We start from the raw sequence: 15,445 nt of genomic DNA, 5'->3' as shown, positions 1-15,445 counted from the left end.
TTCATAAAGTGTCGATACTTTTTAGGCGCTATAACTTCTTCTCTTTTAAATTCAGAAAGTGTCGATACTTATATTAAATTATCGACACTTTCAGCATATCCGGTAGCGTTTTACCGGTTTTGTCATTTTGAGACCGGTTTTGTCATATTTTTATCTGTAATATTATTATGGATCAATACATTTTTTTAAAGTGTCGACACTTTATAGGCGCTATAACTTCTTCTCTTTTAAATTCCAAAAGTGTCAATATTTATATTAAAGTATCGACACTTTCAACATATCTGGTAGTTATTTACCTGTTTTGTCATTTTGAGACCGATTTTGTCATATTTTTAGCTATTATATTGTTATAGATCGATACATTTTCATAAAGTGTCAACACTTTTAGACCTACTACATTATTATTACTTAACATTTCCGATAACACTAAACTAAATTTGTTAAATATATTATAATATATCTGATAATATCGTATATTAACCGTATATTAATTTGTCTTTGAGACAATCCCCGCTTCTCTTTCTAATTACTCTCTGCTACTTTTTCTTCTTTCTACACTACTCTCTCGCTCTCTCTCTCTTTCAGTTTTTCCACCCACTGATTAATTTCATTTTTCTTTGTTTTTTTTCTTCATATGGAGAAAATAATTCCAAGCCTTTGATCATGATAAGGTACTGGTAGAGAATATTTTTCTTCGATAAAGATTTTTTTTGGCTATTTGTCTTTGCTTGTTTGTGTTTGGGACGAGAAGATGATCGTTATCGGCAGAAATTGTACAGTTGTTTAGGCACTTCGTTATTGAAAATTGATGCTTAAACTGTGATTCTTTTGAGCTTTTTCTCATTTTCTGGATTATTTTGGTTAGATTTGTACTTGAAGATCTCTTCAGTTCTTTCCTAGATAAAACGGGATTTTTTCCCTTTGCAGGAAACTGGAAATGTTTATTTTCTGAAAATCGGAGTATGATTTGACTTTCATATCTCCCCGCTTTATATTTATTAATTTATTTAAATTCCTTTATATTTTATTCTTCTAATAATATTTATATTAATATTTCGCTTCATACTTCTCTTGGCTTGAGGACTTGGAAATAGTGTGTGTATATATATATATATATATAGTTTTGATTACTTTTTCCCTAGAGTAACAGATCGGAGTTCTAGTTTTTTTTAATTATAAATTATGAGAAATAGAACAGTGGAATAAATTATAATTTTACAAAACGAGTTGAAAGAGTTTGATTTTTAGTGAGAACATGTAGGGATAAAAAGTATTTAGAAAAATTGAAAGGAAGGGTAAAACATTACATTTCCGTTATTTGGAATGAACATCTAATTGTAGTATCGTCTCGTGCAATTGAATTTGAAACTATATGGTTTCTTTTGTTCAGGAAAAGAGGGAAAAGTAGAACTTTTTTAATTATATCCTGTCACTTCTGGTTTTTGCTTTTTCTGTCAATCTAAAACGAAATCCAACTTTGGTTATATTTACCATTTTGTTTTGTATTAATTATATTTAGTATGATCATGCTCGGGAATGATATGATAAAATGTACACAATATTTTGTTCAACTTTTTCAGTCTGTAATAGTCTAACTTTTGGTATATCTGATAATACCATCTGATAATCATTAATCATACCTTCCTTTCTGTGATCCTAAAGCTTTTCATATCAATGGATCTATTCAGTGTATTATCAGTGAACTGTTACATGATTGTTGGATAAATAAAACCTATTCCCTCAATGAATGGCAAAAGAAAACAGTTAAAACGAAACCCAAAGAATAATGTAAAGGAGAATACATTTATGTTTATATCCTTGTAGATGGCAGGTAATAAGTTGTGGTGTTTATCCATCATGGTGTTCAAACAGGTTTACTGGTTGTAAGAAAAAATGGTTTTTTGACTAATGAATGTATTTCATCCTTATCAAAACCATTCTAAGAATTGTTGTGTGCTATATGCGTATTTGTGATGACCGTGTCGACTGAATGCTTATTCTGCTGCTGTCTTTCATTTTCACAGGGCGAAGTAAAGTGTTCTTTTATTTTCGGTAATTGAACAGATTGGTGGCTGGCCGCAGTTTTTATTACATGTATTGATTGCAAGTTATTTCCTTGATGGGGGGAGCTTGTTCTAGGAAAAGGGACCAGTTGGATGGTGAAGATGGTTTACATGGAGGAGTTTCTGGAAGATATTGCAAAAGTGGAAGTTCGAAGTGGTTGGCGACAACTTTTACTAGACCAGTTGTAGAAATTCAAAAGGAAAAAGGAAAATGTCCATCATTTATGGAATTATGCACTTATAAAATACGGGAGGTATAACTACCTTAGACCTTGTTTACTCAAACCCTTACTTTCAGCATCTGAACTGATCTTCTAAGCTTGGTTCATGAGCAGGATATAGACAATTATGGTTCATTTTCTATGCTTCCAAGAGATCTAAGTCAGCAGATCTTTAATGAACTAGTGAATTCCCAATGTCTGACTGATGTTTCTCTTGAAGCTTTTCGAGATTGTGCTCTTCAAGTAACTAGTGAAAACGTTTGGCAAGTCGAATATCAAAATCTGACAATGATTTACTTAATTTTTCAGTCTAGTTCAACTCTTGTATCTTCTTTACTATAGGACCTGTACCTAGGAGACTATCCTGGGATAAATGACAATTGGATGGATGTGATTTCCTCAGAAGGCTCATCTTTGCTTGCGCTGGACCTCTCGTGTTCTGATGTCACTGATTCTGGGTTGATATATCTCAAAAATTGTGCTCACCTTCAAGCGTTGAATTTAAATTACTGTGACCAGATTTCTGACCGGGGGCTACAACACATTAGTGGTAACCTCTTAATTCTCTACTATTCTTGTCTAGTCAATTGCCAAATTTCCATAATAGGTGGAAATGATTAGATAGCAATGATTGCAACCTGTGATGAGACATAACCATGCAAATCTGGAGTAAGGTTTTCCCAAACTAAAATTTATTATTCTCAACGGCTCTGTTTACATTCTACCTTCCTACCTGGTTTCTCTTTACTGTTGCCTTCTGATTTTGTTTTCTTGCTCTTTTCTTCTTCCCAACCATCTCGTTTAGTTAGCATTTAAAAATTTTATATTTCATGGTATTTTTTATATGGGCCAGCATGTGAAAAAATCTTTCAGGTCTTTCAAACCTGACCAGTCTGAGCTTTCGGAGAAACAGTGCAATTACTGCACAAGGAATGAGTGCCTTCTCTGGCCTAGTGAACTTGTTGAAGTTGGACCTGGAAAAGTGTCCAGGGATTCATGGGGGGCTTGTTCATATTGAAGGTAATTTTCTCCTTTGAAGGTAGTTTATCCTTATGACTTGTATGATTTCCCTTCTCTCTCTCTCTCTCTCTCTTTTGGGTGTTCTTGAACATGATTTTGCATTCCATCCCTTTTTCACACTGTGTACGAGGCAGATAGCCCATTGGAAGATTGTATTTTGGAATGATATCATTGTGGGCAGTCTTTATCTCTTCCTCTCTTCCCCCTTGTTCCCTGTGTACTGGGGTGCATGTTGGCAGAGTATATCTTAGTTTTGATTAGTTGTTAGTCACTCAAAGTTTTCTCTACTGTAGTGAATAATATGCTCGAGTAACAGAGAAATGCATAAAGAGTTGAGTTTGTTGTGGCTCTGACCCTTAATTACTTAGCATATGGTGAAATGTATTTCTATTGACTTCTATTTGCATGATGATTAAATTATTTAACATTTGGCTGATGAGAACTGTTTATCAATTCACAGGTTTGACGAAGTTAGGGTCTCTTAATATTAAATGGTGTAATTGCATAACTGATGTTGATATGAAGCCTCTCTCAGGTGATTGCTGCGAAGTCATTTCCATTAGTTCATCTTTTTCATGTTATGCTACCTTGAATCATGTCTAATATTGGGTATGTGCCTGATAAGGGTATACTCTCAGTTTTCAAAGTATCCCCACCATGCATCCAAATATATGTTGTTATTCATAGGTATTGGACACTAATACTTCAGGAAAACTGAAGAATTTGTATAACATGGTTTTCCAGAACATGTATTTTCAATTAGTTCTTGTTCCCTTTGTCCGTCTCTCATGGACATAGTTGTATAACATCAATGTTTTTCTTGGCATCAGTATATTCTTCTTTTGTCTTCCCAAAAAGAAACTCATGTTACTTATCCAACAGTTGGCTTAAATAAGTTACATTTATGTGTGTGTGACTGTGTGCATACACGTTTCCTATAATTTGATTGTGTTCTTATTATAGGACCTGCAAATTGCTCAATATATGTATACCTTTCAAAGCCATCTCCGTTAGTAGAAATCTTCCGTTCTCTTGAATCTTGACCTCTAGTTGGCTATATTTGTTTCCCAATGGTTCAACCATGTTACCTTTATCTTAGAATCCAACTTTTAGACCTGTATATATCAATCAAAGAACATCTGTATTTGATAAGATCATTGCATTTCAAATTTCAATAGGAACTCAAAGAATTGTACACTTTTTGAAAGTTTTTATCTCTGTATTGAGTACCCTTCACCTCTATTTTTTGGTTTTTTGGATCACTTTGTTACATAAATCACCTTTAGAATAATGGCACATCAAATTGACTAAACTGGTGCCTTCTTTTCCCTTTTGTACTTTTTGAGCTAATGCTTCAGTTTTCTGAGTAATATGAATTTCTCATTCATTAGGTATCTGGCTAAGTTCTCTTCTCATGTTTTAGGTCTTACAAACTAGAAAAGCTTACAGATATCCTGCAGCAAGGTCACAGATTTTGGCATCACCTATTTAAAAGGTACATTGCCAGTACTTCCTACATTAATTGTTATCATTTCCTTAAAAACTTCCATCATGTATTAGGATGAAAAAGAATGTCATCTAAGCTTGCTAATTTGTTGATGTTGGATTACTGTGATTGTGAGTGGGTTGTATTCGTGTACTGTGGTGTGAACTGTTATGCTGAAGTTCTGCAATCATTCAACAAACAATATAAACCGTGCCAACAAACCTATGGCCCATCGGTTTCAATCTAATATTGAGGGGGCTGATATTAGATCGAGAAGGTTTTGCTTGTTTGATGCACATATAATGTTGTGTAGAATTCCATTAAGTTGATCAAAGAAAGTCAGAATTTTAAAGCTTAGCAGTAGGTAGGCTGAATGAAACATAATAAATGTCTTCCCTTTCAAACTTCCTTAACATTATTAAATTTTTGGGAATCTTTGGTTTATTTTGTATTTAATCTTTTTTATTATTATGTTATCTTTGATTCATTGAAATTTTGATACTTCCAATTTTCTTCACCATGATTTTGATTGTGGTATTATTGTCTTATGTATATTGTGTCTGTTCAATTTGATAGTTAACACTTGACCATTCTTCTACTTATTGTCAGATTATAGGAATTATGGAATTGGTTGATACTGATTATTGAACTTCTATTCCTTGCAATTCTCTGTACTTTCAAATCTGTTTCAGGTCTGCAAAAGCTTTCTATTTTGAACTTGGAGGGCTGCCCGGTTACTGCTTCATGCCTGGATTCTCTTTCTGGTATATATTGTTGACATGCATATTACAATCATTTTCCTCTTAAATTGGTTGCACCAGCTGAAGAGCGGGATTTTGCTTTTGCATTAAAGTTGGCGTTTCATTTCAATCATCCATGTCCTTTACTTTTCCTATTTTAGTATTTTTCCGCTGATTACAGAAAATCAATCATTTTTGTTTTAGAAATCATTTTTGTAATCTCCTGATGGTCTTTCTTCATCGTTTTTCGCTTTCCACATTTATTACGTCATTCTAAGGAAATATTCTAACTGGTTGATTAATCATATTAACCTACTCGATTCTTTTGGTTACTTTGTCTTTTTCAACATGATATTGACTTGGCCTTTTTTTGCACAGCTCTTGCATCTCTGCTATATTTGAATCTTAGCAGGTGCAATTTGTCTGATGATGGATGTGAGAAATTTTATAGTAACTTGGTTTCATGCTTTCGCCATTCCGCATATGTAAACATTCTTAGGTGGCCTTTGGCTTATTGCATGTTTTATTTTGACAGAGCTTGGTAAGCTGAAGGTTTTAAACTTGGGTTTCAATGACATCAGTGATTCGAGTTTGATACATCTGAAAGGTGTTCTCCCTCTTCACTTGTGTTGTTTGATAGAATATAAAACTATATAATGTATCTTTGTTTTATATATGTGTATCCGGTATTTTAGATAAATATTATTTATCTAAATAACGAGTGGTTGTTCTTTGCGAAACATTTTATAGGATCTTGTGATATTTTTTGGGAATTTTGTTCCATGTGTTTTTAGTGGCACTTGCAGTTCAAAATTTGATTTTTTTTTAATTGGATCCAGGCTTGACAAATTTAGAGAGCTTGAACTTGGATTCTTGTAGAATTGGTGATGATGGGCTGGTTCATTTGTCAGGTTGGTCAAACTGCTATAATCTTTCTTTGTTTATAGTTTTATATTTTGTTGATCTGATCTATGGCAACATCTCTTTTCAGCGATGGAGGATCATAGAAACATGTAGCATTTTACATATAGAAACTTAAAGGGTAGAACACGAGATAAAGGATAAAGTTTATGGAATTGCCATCACAACATATTGGAAAATTCTATTTTACATTTTTAAGTTTTCTGAGTTTTTCGAATATTGTAGTTTGCCTTTTGGATTTTCTTTTTATCAAACTGTCTGGTTCATAGTGTTACCTAAGCATTTGCTAATTGCTATATGCGGTTATGAAAAGAGCAAGGGCTTTGAAACCATCCTACTACCTTAGCTCTTAATAATTCTTCAGTGTCTTATAAAATAAATAAATGGTGGCTGAAAATAACTGCTTTCGTTTCTTTAGGTCTTCAACGATTGAAATGTTTGGAGTTGTCTGATAGTGAAGTTGGAAGCAATGGCCTTCGCCATCTTTCTGGTTAGATATTCACCTTGCTCATAGTTGGACATCATCTATATTTTTCAGTTTCTTTCTGATACTTTTTGTTTCCAGTTTTGGTGGTAAAATGCTACTATAATTCTCTTCTGTTGCATATGATATTATTTTTGAGTTGATTCTCTGTTATCCTTACCCCGATTTGCTATCCTTCGTTGGAAGCCATCTCAAAGCTCAGATGATTTTAAATTAAAATTTTTAGAAAACAATTGAAGGCACATTTGTTAGACGCATACCTGTATCCGGCATTCACATACAAGTTCAAGTAACAGCCTTGTTCATTTAGTAGCCTGAGGAGCTTCAATCACTGAATAGGCGTATTTAGAATGATATCTTCTCAAACAATTGGTTCTTATATATACATGATCACCCAATATCTTTTGGTTTTCTTGTAGGGTTGATTAATCTGGAGAGCATAAACCTGTCATTTACTGTAGTTTCTGATGGTGGTTTAAGAAAACTGTCTGGACTTTCATCTCTGAAATCACTCAACCTGGATGCTCGTCAAATCACAGATGCCGGACTTGCAGCCCTTACAAGTACGTACATATTAATTGTTCTGAGTTCTCATCTCAATTCTTTGAATTGGGCTTTTATTTCTTCAACATGAGTCGTATGAAATAATATGTTTGTGCTTCTAGTGAACGAGTTAATTGTCTAGAAACTGTCGACAAGAAATGAATTTTTCTATTGCTCTTAAAGCTCTACTAATGCAGCTAGGCATCTAGTTATCTTCTAAAAACCTTGGATCATGTGCATATTATTAAATATACATTCAGCATCGTTGATTTTGTTTAATTGGTATTTTCTTCTTTTGAAACAGGTTTGACTGGACTGACTCATCTCGATCTTTTCGGAGCTCGTATTACTGATTCGGGGACAAATTATCTGCGAAGTATGATACATGGCACTTTCTGTTTTGAATTTACATTCGAAGAAAGAGATATTTATAACTTTAGCTTACAAGTTTTTTGACAAGGTGTTAGATTGCAAGGAGTTTAACACCTATTTGCATGCAGCATTTCATCTTTAGTATTCTCACAGTGACCTGAACACTTAAGGACTAGCTTTACATTTGATGTGTTTTCTTTTGAAGAATTTAATTGTTTTTGTTTTTGTTTAATAGACTTCAAGAACTTACGCTCCTTGGAAATATGCGGCGGGGGATTAACCGATGCTGGAGTGAATAATATTAAGGATCTTTCATCCCTGTCACTGCTGAATCTGTCACAGAACTCTAACCTCACGGATAAAGCATTGGAGATGATTTCCGGTTTGGCCGCGACTTGCACTTGATTGTTATTTTCCTTAAAGCCTTCCCATCTTACATATAAATAGGAATAAATTGATCTTGTCAACTTTAGCGGTTTACCCCTTATAATTTAGGCGAAAAGTCGCTAATGGTGAGAGAATAACCATTAGCCGATGTTTCTACGTGAGAATGAGTTGGTCATAAGAAAAAAAGAAAAAGAAGAAGAATTGGTATCTAGGTTTTAGGGTTCGCCTCTCTTATCAGTCTTGGATGAAGTATTTATAACAGTTTTAGTTGACAATGTCAGATATAGGGTTATTATATCTATTCGTAGGTCAGCAGACTAGATAGATCCGGCAGTCAAACCATAAATTTTGATCTGGTAAATCACGTGAGTCTGTTAGACACCCTGTCTAGAAGTTGTCCGGGCATTGTAATCTATTCATATATTAATGACGTTCTCGTCTCCGGAGGCCAGAGATGTTTCAGCAACTCTGATGGGCAGAGGGGGTAATGAATGAGGTCATGGATGTACTGATTGCACTTGCATCTGAAATGCAGGGTTGACAGGATTGGTGTCTTTGAATGTTTCGAATTCTCAAATAACAAGTGCAGGATTGAAACATTTGAAGCCACTGAAGAATCTAAGATCTCTGAACTTAGAGTCCTGCAAGGTCACCGCAAACGACATCAATAAGCTTCAGTCATCACACCTCCATCATCTGGTTAGCTTCCGCCCCGAGTAAATTCCATTGGTGGCATCCGTATAATCTGTAAGTAGCTCTTATTATTCTTCTATCTCATGTATTTATTTATTAATTTTAAATTTATTATCTGATTTATTTATTTATTTATTTATTTATTTCAAATTTGTTTATTTATTTATTTCAAATTTATGTATTCGTTTATTTCTAATTTATTTATTTATTTTAGATTTATTTATTTATTCCACACATATTTATTTATTTGTTTATTTTTATTTCAAATTTATTTATTTATTTGAAGGGATATAAACAATCTTTAATGAGTTTTATCAATCGTTTTCCTTCCCCTTATGACGATATTATTCTATACTTCAACGAAGTTGGTTTTGGTAACATTGACCCCGTAACTAGTGGTATAAAGTTGCACCATCCGTTGATAAACGCTTTGATTGAACAGTGGAGACCGGAGACACGCACATTTCATTTTCTTTGTGGGGATGCGATTATTACTCTTGAAGATGTCACATACCATCTTGGGTTGCCTGTTTATGGAAATGCTATTATCAGTGTGGCTCATGGGAATTGGCGAACCTTTTGTGAGGAACTGCTCGGAGTTACTTCGTTAGAGCAGGATTTGGATGGAGGAAAGATCTACAATAAATTTTAGAATGACAATTTTGCGTAGCTCCACGTTGATGCTGCTCCATAAATTAAACATATAATTATTTAAATCTATGTTTATTTATTGTAATTTATTTATTTATTTATAATATTTAATTTTTTTTAGTTTATGTTATTGTAATTTTTTACGATAAATTTTTAATGTATTCTCACCGTTTTTATTTTACAGCAATTTGCATGTGCTCATATTTTACAAGTTATTAGGGGGTCTTAATGCCTGATAAAATCCCGAAACAAAGTGCATCAGATGTGGTTGTATCATCTACACGATTTGCGAGCCTCTAAAAATAAGAGTTAGGGATCGACATTGTAGGCTTTTTATTCAAAGAGCTATGTAAAGTTATTAATCCGATCAAATAAGCGCTTGGAGGCTATTTAATGTTGTTACAATCATGAGATTGGTTTCGAATACATTTTTTAGTGTCGACTCCTTCAAAACCGACCCCCATTACAATCTCCACTACTTCGGAGGTAATTACAAATAACCTACGTTTATATATTTATTACTACATGTTTTTGTAGTTTTACAAATAATTATATTTTATTTTATGAATGATAGGTGGGTCATCTCACTTACTCAGCCATCTACCAAAAAGTCTACGTGATTTTAGATTGTCTACGTAATCGATTTTATAATTATAATTTGTAAATTACTATTCAATTTTTTATTCGGGTTTTTCTAACATAGTTCAAAAAATATTAATGTACTTCTTGTGGATGTCATACAATGACGGTGCTATTATAACATGTACTCCGGATGAGATACGTCATGATTCACACGTTTGGATGTCGGTGGTCCCGTTGATAGTCTATGAGATCGTCGAGTGTCATTCTACTGATTGCATGTTGTGGCAATTTGGTCGTGTCCTAATGATTCTGCCACCACCAACAACCTTGGATAAGGCCTTGCATCGCATAACATGATAGGGGAAGACAGAGGTTAATTGGGAGATGTATCATATGGATTGGGTGAAGTAGTGGATAGCGAGGTTCGTTAGACAACCCGTCTATGAACCCATCTTGACTTGCGGTGTTTTAGATGATTACATGTTGTGGTAATAGAAAAATTGGATATCACATATACTGACCGAGGAGGAGCGAGCGTGAGACATTTATAGGCCTCCCAAAACCATTTGCCCACGCAACGTCCCTCGACACAACATGGTGCAAGTCGAACTAGATGAAAACTCACTCAACCCTCATTATCGACGACACAAGAGCCACCTACAGAGAATCAGACACCGTTGATGACATCTATATTCACCCACTTGACTCAATCAATATTTCAGGGTGAGATTACCCGCTATAAATAAATATCCCTTTCCATTGATATTGTAAGTTTTAACATGGTCTATGCTTATAAAAGACTTTTCTTCTGGTGGCACAACTTGGTACTAAACTTATGTCAATATTGGTGCTATAAGTTATTCCATCCGAAGAGAATGCCTTTTATGAAAGATATGACCTTCTCGACAAAATGCTTGTTTCATAGGTTTCGTACTATTTGTCAAACAACAATGTTTATAAAACATTCTCTTCGGGTGGCTTCCTTTGTTAGTTGTCTTTTATACGATATATTTGTAAAGTCGATTAAACATGAGTAATCCGACCTTCTTGGGAAACTCTACGAAGGCATCCTCTTCTGGTGGCATCCTTTACAACTTTTCTCGCTTGAGACGTTGATCTGACAAATGGCACACCGCCAATTGTCTTATCGCTCGGGAAACTAATCGTTTCTTAGAAGGCATTCTCTTTAGGTGGTTCCATCAACTTATCGCTCGTGACATGGATCTGATAGGGGTGGACATGGCTTCCAAATTCCATTTTTATCCCCAATCCACTCTCCATCAAAACGACATTTCTAAGAAGGCATCCTCTTCCGATGACACTCTCTACTTGAGGCATCAAACCCACAGATGGCACACCTCCGCTTATTCCCTCAACCTTATTGTGTTTTTTTCATTGCATTACTTTTTGTTTCAAAGAATTTTCAACACGATTATTATACCGTTGAAAATGTCTCGTATGTGCCGATACTAGCCATGTCTATCAAATCATTTTAGCTTGTTTTGTATGCACAAAACCGAGCATTGGATCTATTTTGAACGCGATTTTGTATCTTCTTATTCTTGCACAAAACAAGCTTTGGTACCATTTTCAACAAGCTTTGGTACCATTTTCAACACAATTTTCAACCGGCCTATAATATCTCTTATGTCTTTATTAGTCTCAACTGAATGATAAATTTCAATACTACGCGAAGAATCTTATAAATTACAAAAAAAAAATCGAGATTAAAAACTCGAGCATGCCTGTAAGAACTTGTGGATTGTTGGAAAAAATAAATAACTCGTTCTTTTGGAAAATGCAAGGTACTTTGAATACTTATCGCGATAAATTTCTAGGGACGGTTCAATATCTCGTGAATCTCACGTTCTGAAAAAACGCAATGTACTAAATAATTATATTAAATTAGGTAATCTAAAAAGTGTACAATACCTCACATCCTATAAAATGTGATACAGGTTCTTGCGTTGGATAAGATACGAGATAATCCTACATGTGCAATTTAAGGAGTATTTTTTTAACAAATTTATTAAGGGGTTTACTGTTAAAAAAATAATTAATGGGGTTTTTTTTTAATATAAAATTACCGTTTCTTTACCCCTGGCCGATGCAACAAGCCTATCAATCACAAGGTTTGCTTCATAATATACGTGATTTATTGTTAAGTAAACGTTGAAAGTTAAGTTCATCATAAAGCCTTACAAAAATTGTTAATTGATTAATAAGCAAAGTAATAAAAGTGGACTTTGGCGTGGCAAAATTGGAAATTCGGTCAAAAAATATCTCCTTCGTGTCCAATGGCAACTCTTTTATTTCCAAACAAATTGCTCTTTCGTTCTCTGATTCTCCTCCGCACAAACGTCGACCCACCTCCGATCTGCTGTTCTCTCTTGACCCTTTCATAATCTCTTCTATTCCGTTCCATTTCTCCCCATTTCTTTGTAAGTTCTTTACATTCGATTTTTTCCCGAGAGATCTTTGCAAAGTTTCAAGGTTTTTTTTTTGCGATTGTTTGTTTTAGAATGGATAGTAATTATTCAGCTATACCCAAAGGCACCGATGTAGAATTACAAATGCAGAATGAACCCCAGGACTTTAGATCCCAACAGAAATTTCTCCTTTCCGATGACGGAAACTGGGTAAATCACGCCAAGGTTGCTCACGACTTTGATGATCTTAACGAGGAGGACGACAACAATATCGATGTTGATCCTGATGATTATACCCTTGTTCTGAGTAAACCCAATACTGGGTCTGGTATTGCTGGTGCTGTTTTTAACTTAACTACCACAATTATTGGTGCGGGAATCATGGCTTTGCCTGCTACTATGAAGGTTCTTGGAGTTGTTTTGGGGATTTGTTTGATAATCCTGATTGGGTTTTTGTCTGAAATGAGTGTCGAGATGTTGATTAGGTTTGCGGTTTCTTGTAAAGCTAGATCTTATGGGGAAGTTGTTCAGATTGCAATGGGGAAAACCGCTAGGATTTTATCTGAGATTTGCATAATTGTCAACAATACAGGTGTTTTGATAGTTTATTTGATTATCATGGGTGATGTTATGTCCGGTTCGGTTCGTCATCTTGGGATTTTTGACCAGTGGTTGGGACATGGCTTTTGGGATCATAGGAAGTTGTTGGTTTTGGTTGTTATGGTTGTTTTTCTTGCTCCACTTTGCTTGTTAAATAGGATCGAATCATTGAGCACCACATCGGCTGCTTCGGTCGCTCTGGCCGTCGTTTTCGTTGCGGTTTGCTTTGCTGTTGCATTCATTAAGCTTGTTGAAGGGAAAATTGATCCTCCAAGGATGAGCCCCGATCTCAGGTCGAAAATGGCAATTTGGGATTTAATAGTAGTTATACCTGTCATGACGAATGCATATGTTTGCCATTTTAATATCCAGCCTATATATAACGAGCTCGAAGGGCGATCGCCTCAAAAGATGAACAGGGTTGGAAGGATCACAACTTCTATTTGTGTTGTAGTCTATGCCTCAACAGCTATATCAGGGTATTTGCTCTTTGGGAAGGACACTGAAGGTGATGTTTTGACCGATTTCGATAGGGATCTTGGAATTCGTTTTAGCACTGCTTTGAATTATATCGTCCGGATCGGTTACATTTTCCATTTGATTCTGGTTTTCCCTGTTATCCACTTTTCCCTACGGCAAACCGTGGATAGATTGGTGTTTGAGGGATCGGCTCCTCTAACAGAGAGTCGTAAAAGGTCATTCGCATTAACAGTAATATTGTTAATGCTTATTTATGTCGGATCTACTATGATCCCGAATATATGGACAGCTTTCAAATTTACAGGAGCAACAACGGCTGTTTCATTAGGTTTTACATTCCCTGCTCTCATTGCATTGAGGCTAAGTCAGCAGGAAGAGGGGTTGAGCTTGAGTAGAGTAGAAAAACTTTTGTCCTGGTTGATGTTAATTTTGGCTATAATTGTTAGCATTTCTGGGACGATCGGAAATATTTATACTATCCAAAGTAAATCCGAATGATTCCTCTAGAAGAGTTTCGGGCCTGTTTTCCCAAGGTATGATTTTGATAATTTTGCTTGTAGCCTTGACGATGGTTAATCTGTTTCGATGTTGCTTTGCTTGCTCAATAGACGAACAGATGGTTTCGGATGATGATATAGGTGATGCATTCTTTTTCCGAGGTGCCAATGCACTGGAAGTCTGCAACAGTTATATTAAATACATTGATGCATTGCCTTTTAATGCTTTTTCAGAGCAACTGCGACCGGTTACTCGGCATACAATGGGAGGACTTGGGAGGATACTGAATGGACCCTCATCTCTTGTAACCTGTAAGTTATTTTGACTTTACAAATCAAAACCATGCTACGGATATGCTTACTTAACATTCTTCTTGCACGAAAGATTCGAGTATAACTATTTGCCGGTGGAAAAATACTAGAACAGATTTAGTAATACTTACATTTTTATTAAGAGGAAGACTTTTTTTTTTTTGCTTCTGGAGAAAAGATCTGTAATGTACTGTAATAGTTTTCATGATACTTGTGCTGCTACTTGCTTGCTTCTATTCAAATGATACGTATTAGATGCTATGGATTTCGTTTGAATTCAACTAAATGCAAAATCCGATGTAGCTGATTCGTGCCTATGTGTTTTGAAATCTATTGTTAAAACACGAATCTGCTCAGTCGTGTTTATATGTTTGCTTAAGAGATTGATAGAGAAGAGAATGTTCATCCCTTTGTTACCATTTTTAATCGGGTAAAGTACGCAAATGGTCTCCGACTATAAGACGTTTTGTTGGGTCTTTCGACTATTAGAAGTTATAAAATGATCCCCGACTCTATGGACTGTTCTGTTGAGTCCCTCGACTATTCACATGTTCCAAACTTGTCTTTTTTCCTCTAAGTTAAACGTTAACATGCTGACTGAAATATGATAAAATCATATTTTAACGATGTCTAATGACTGCTTGACGGCATTAGGTTTCAAGCACCGACTTGATAACATAATGTAAATGGAAAGTCGGTCCACAAAATACAACTCAAGCGGTCTTAAGATCGAATAATTTTATCATATCATAGTCAATATGTTAATGTTCAGCTCATATGGTCGATAATATTTTAATGAAAAAAGACGAATTTGAAATATATGAATAGTCGGATGATCATTTTGTAACTTTTAATTGTCGGTGACTCAAAAAAAATATCGTATAGTCAATCAAAGATTATTTTATAACTTTTAATAGTTGGAGCACTCAATAAAGTGGTGTCCTATAGTCGAGAGAGAGTATTT

The 15,445-nt window shown here is 34.9% G+C and overlaps 1 protein-coding gene and 1 pseudogene across 2 annotated transcripts; both read left to right on the top strand.

The window, feature by feature from the left end:
• Positions 1–534: 534 nt before the first annotated feature.
• On the top strand, positions 535–8,972 carry LOC120193240 (annotated as a pseudogene).
• A 3,527-nt stretch (positions 8,973–12,499) lies between these two features.
• On the top strand, positions 12,500–14,742 carry LOC120193129 (amino acid transporter AVT6E-like). 2 transcript variants are annotated; one of them, XR_005522837.1, is made up of 2 exons: positions 12,500–14,310; positions 14,404–14,742. XR_005522837.1 is itself a non-coding variant. In XM_039195731.1 (2 exons), the coding sequence occupies exon 1, from the start codon at positions 12,686–12,688 to the stop codon at positions 14,168–14,170; it is 1,485 nt and encodes a 494-aa protein (XP_039051662.1). In that variant the 5' UTR covers positions 12,500–12,685; the 3' UTR covers positions 14,171–14,205; positions 14,404–14,742. The 2 variants fall into 2 exon arrangements, 1 of the variants encoding a protein (XP_039051662.1); XM_039195731.1 differs by having other exon boundaries at positions 12,500–14,205.
• The last annotated feature ends 703 nt before the right edge of the window (positions 14,743–15,445 follow it).

This window comes from Hibiscus syriacus, unplaced genomic scaffold (assembly GCF_006381635.1).
Source record: "Hibiscus syriacus cultivar Baekdansim isolate YM2019G1 unplaced genomic scaffold, ASM638163v2 tig00116989_pilon, whole genome shotgun sequence".
NCBI lineage: Eukaryota > Viridiplantae > Streptophyta > Magnoliopsida > Malvales > Malvaceae > Hibiscus > Hibiscus syriacus.
The sequence above is the reverse complement of the archived record's forward strand: the minus strand, read 5'-3'. Positions and strand labels throughout refer to the sequence as shown.

Bases quoted from the DNA above. Each gene is read 5' to 3' on its own strand.
- LOC120193129 (XM_039195731.1), top strand. From the start codon at position 12,686: ATGGATAGTAATTATTCAGCTATACCCAAAGGCACCGATGTAGAATTA.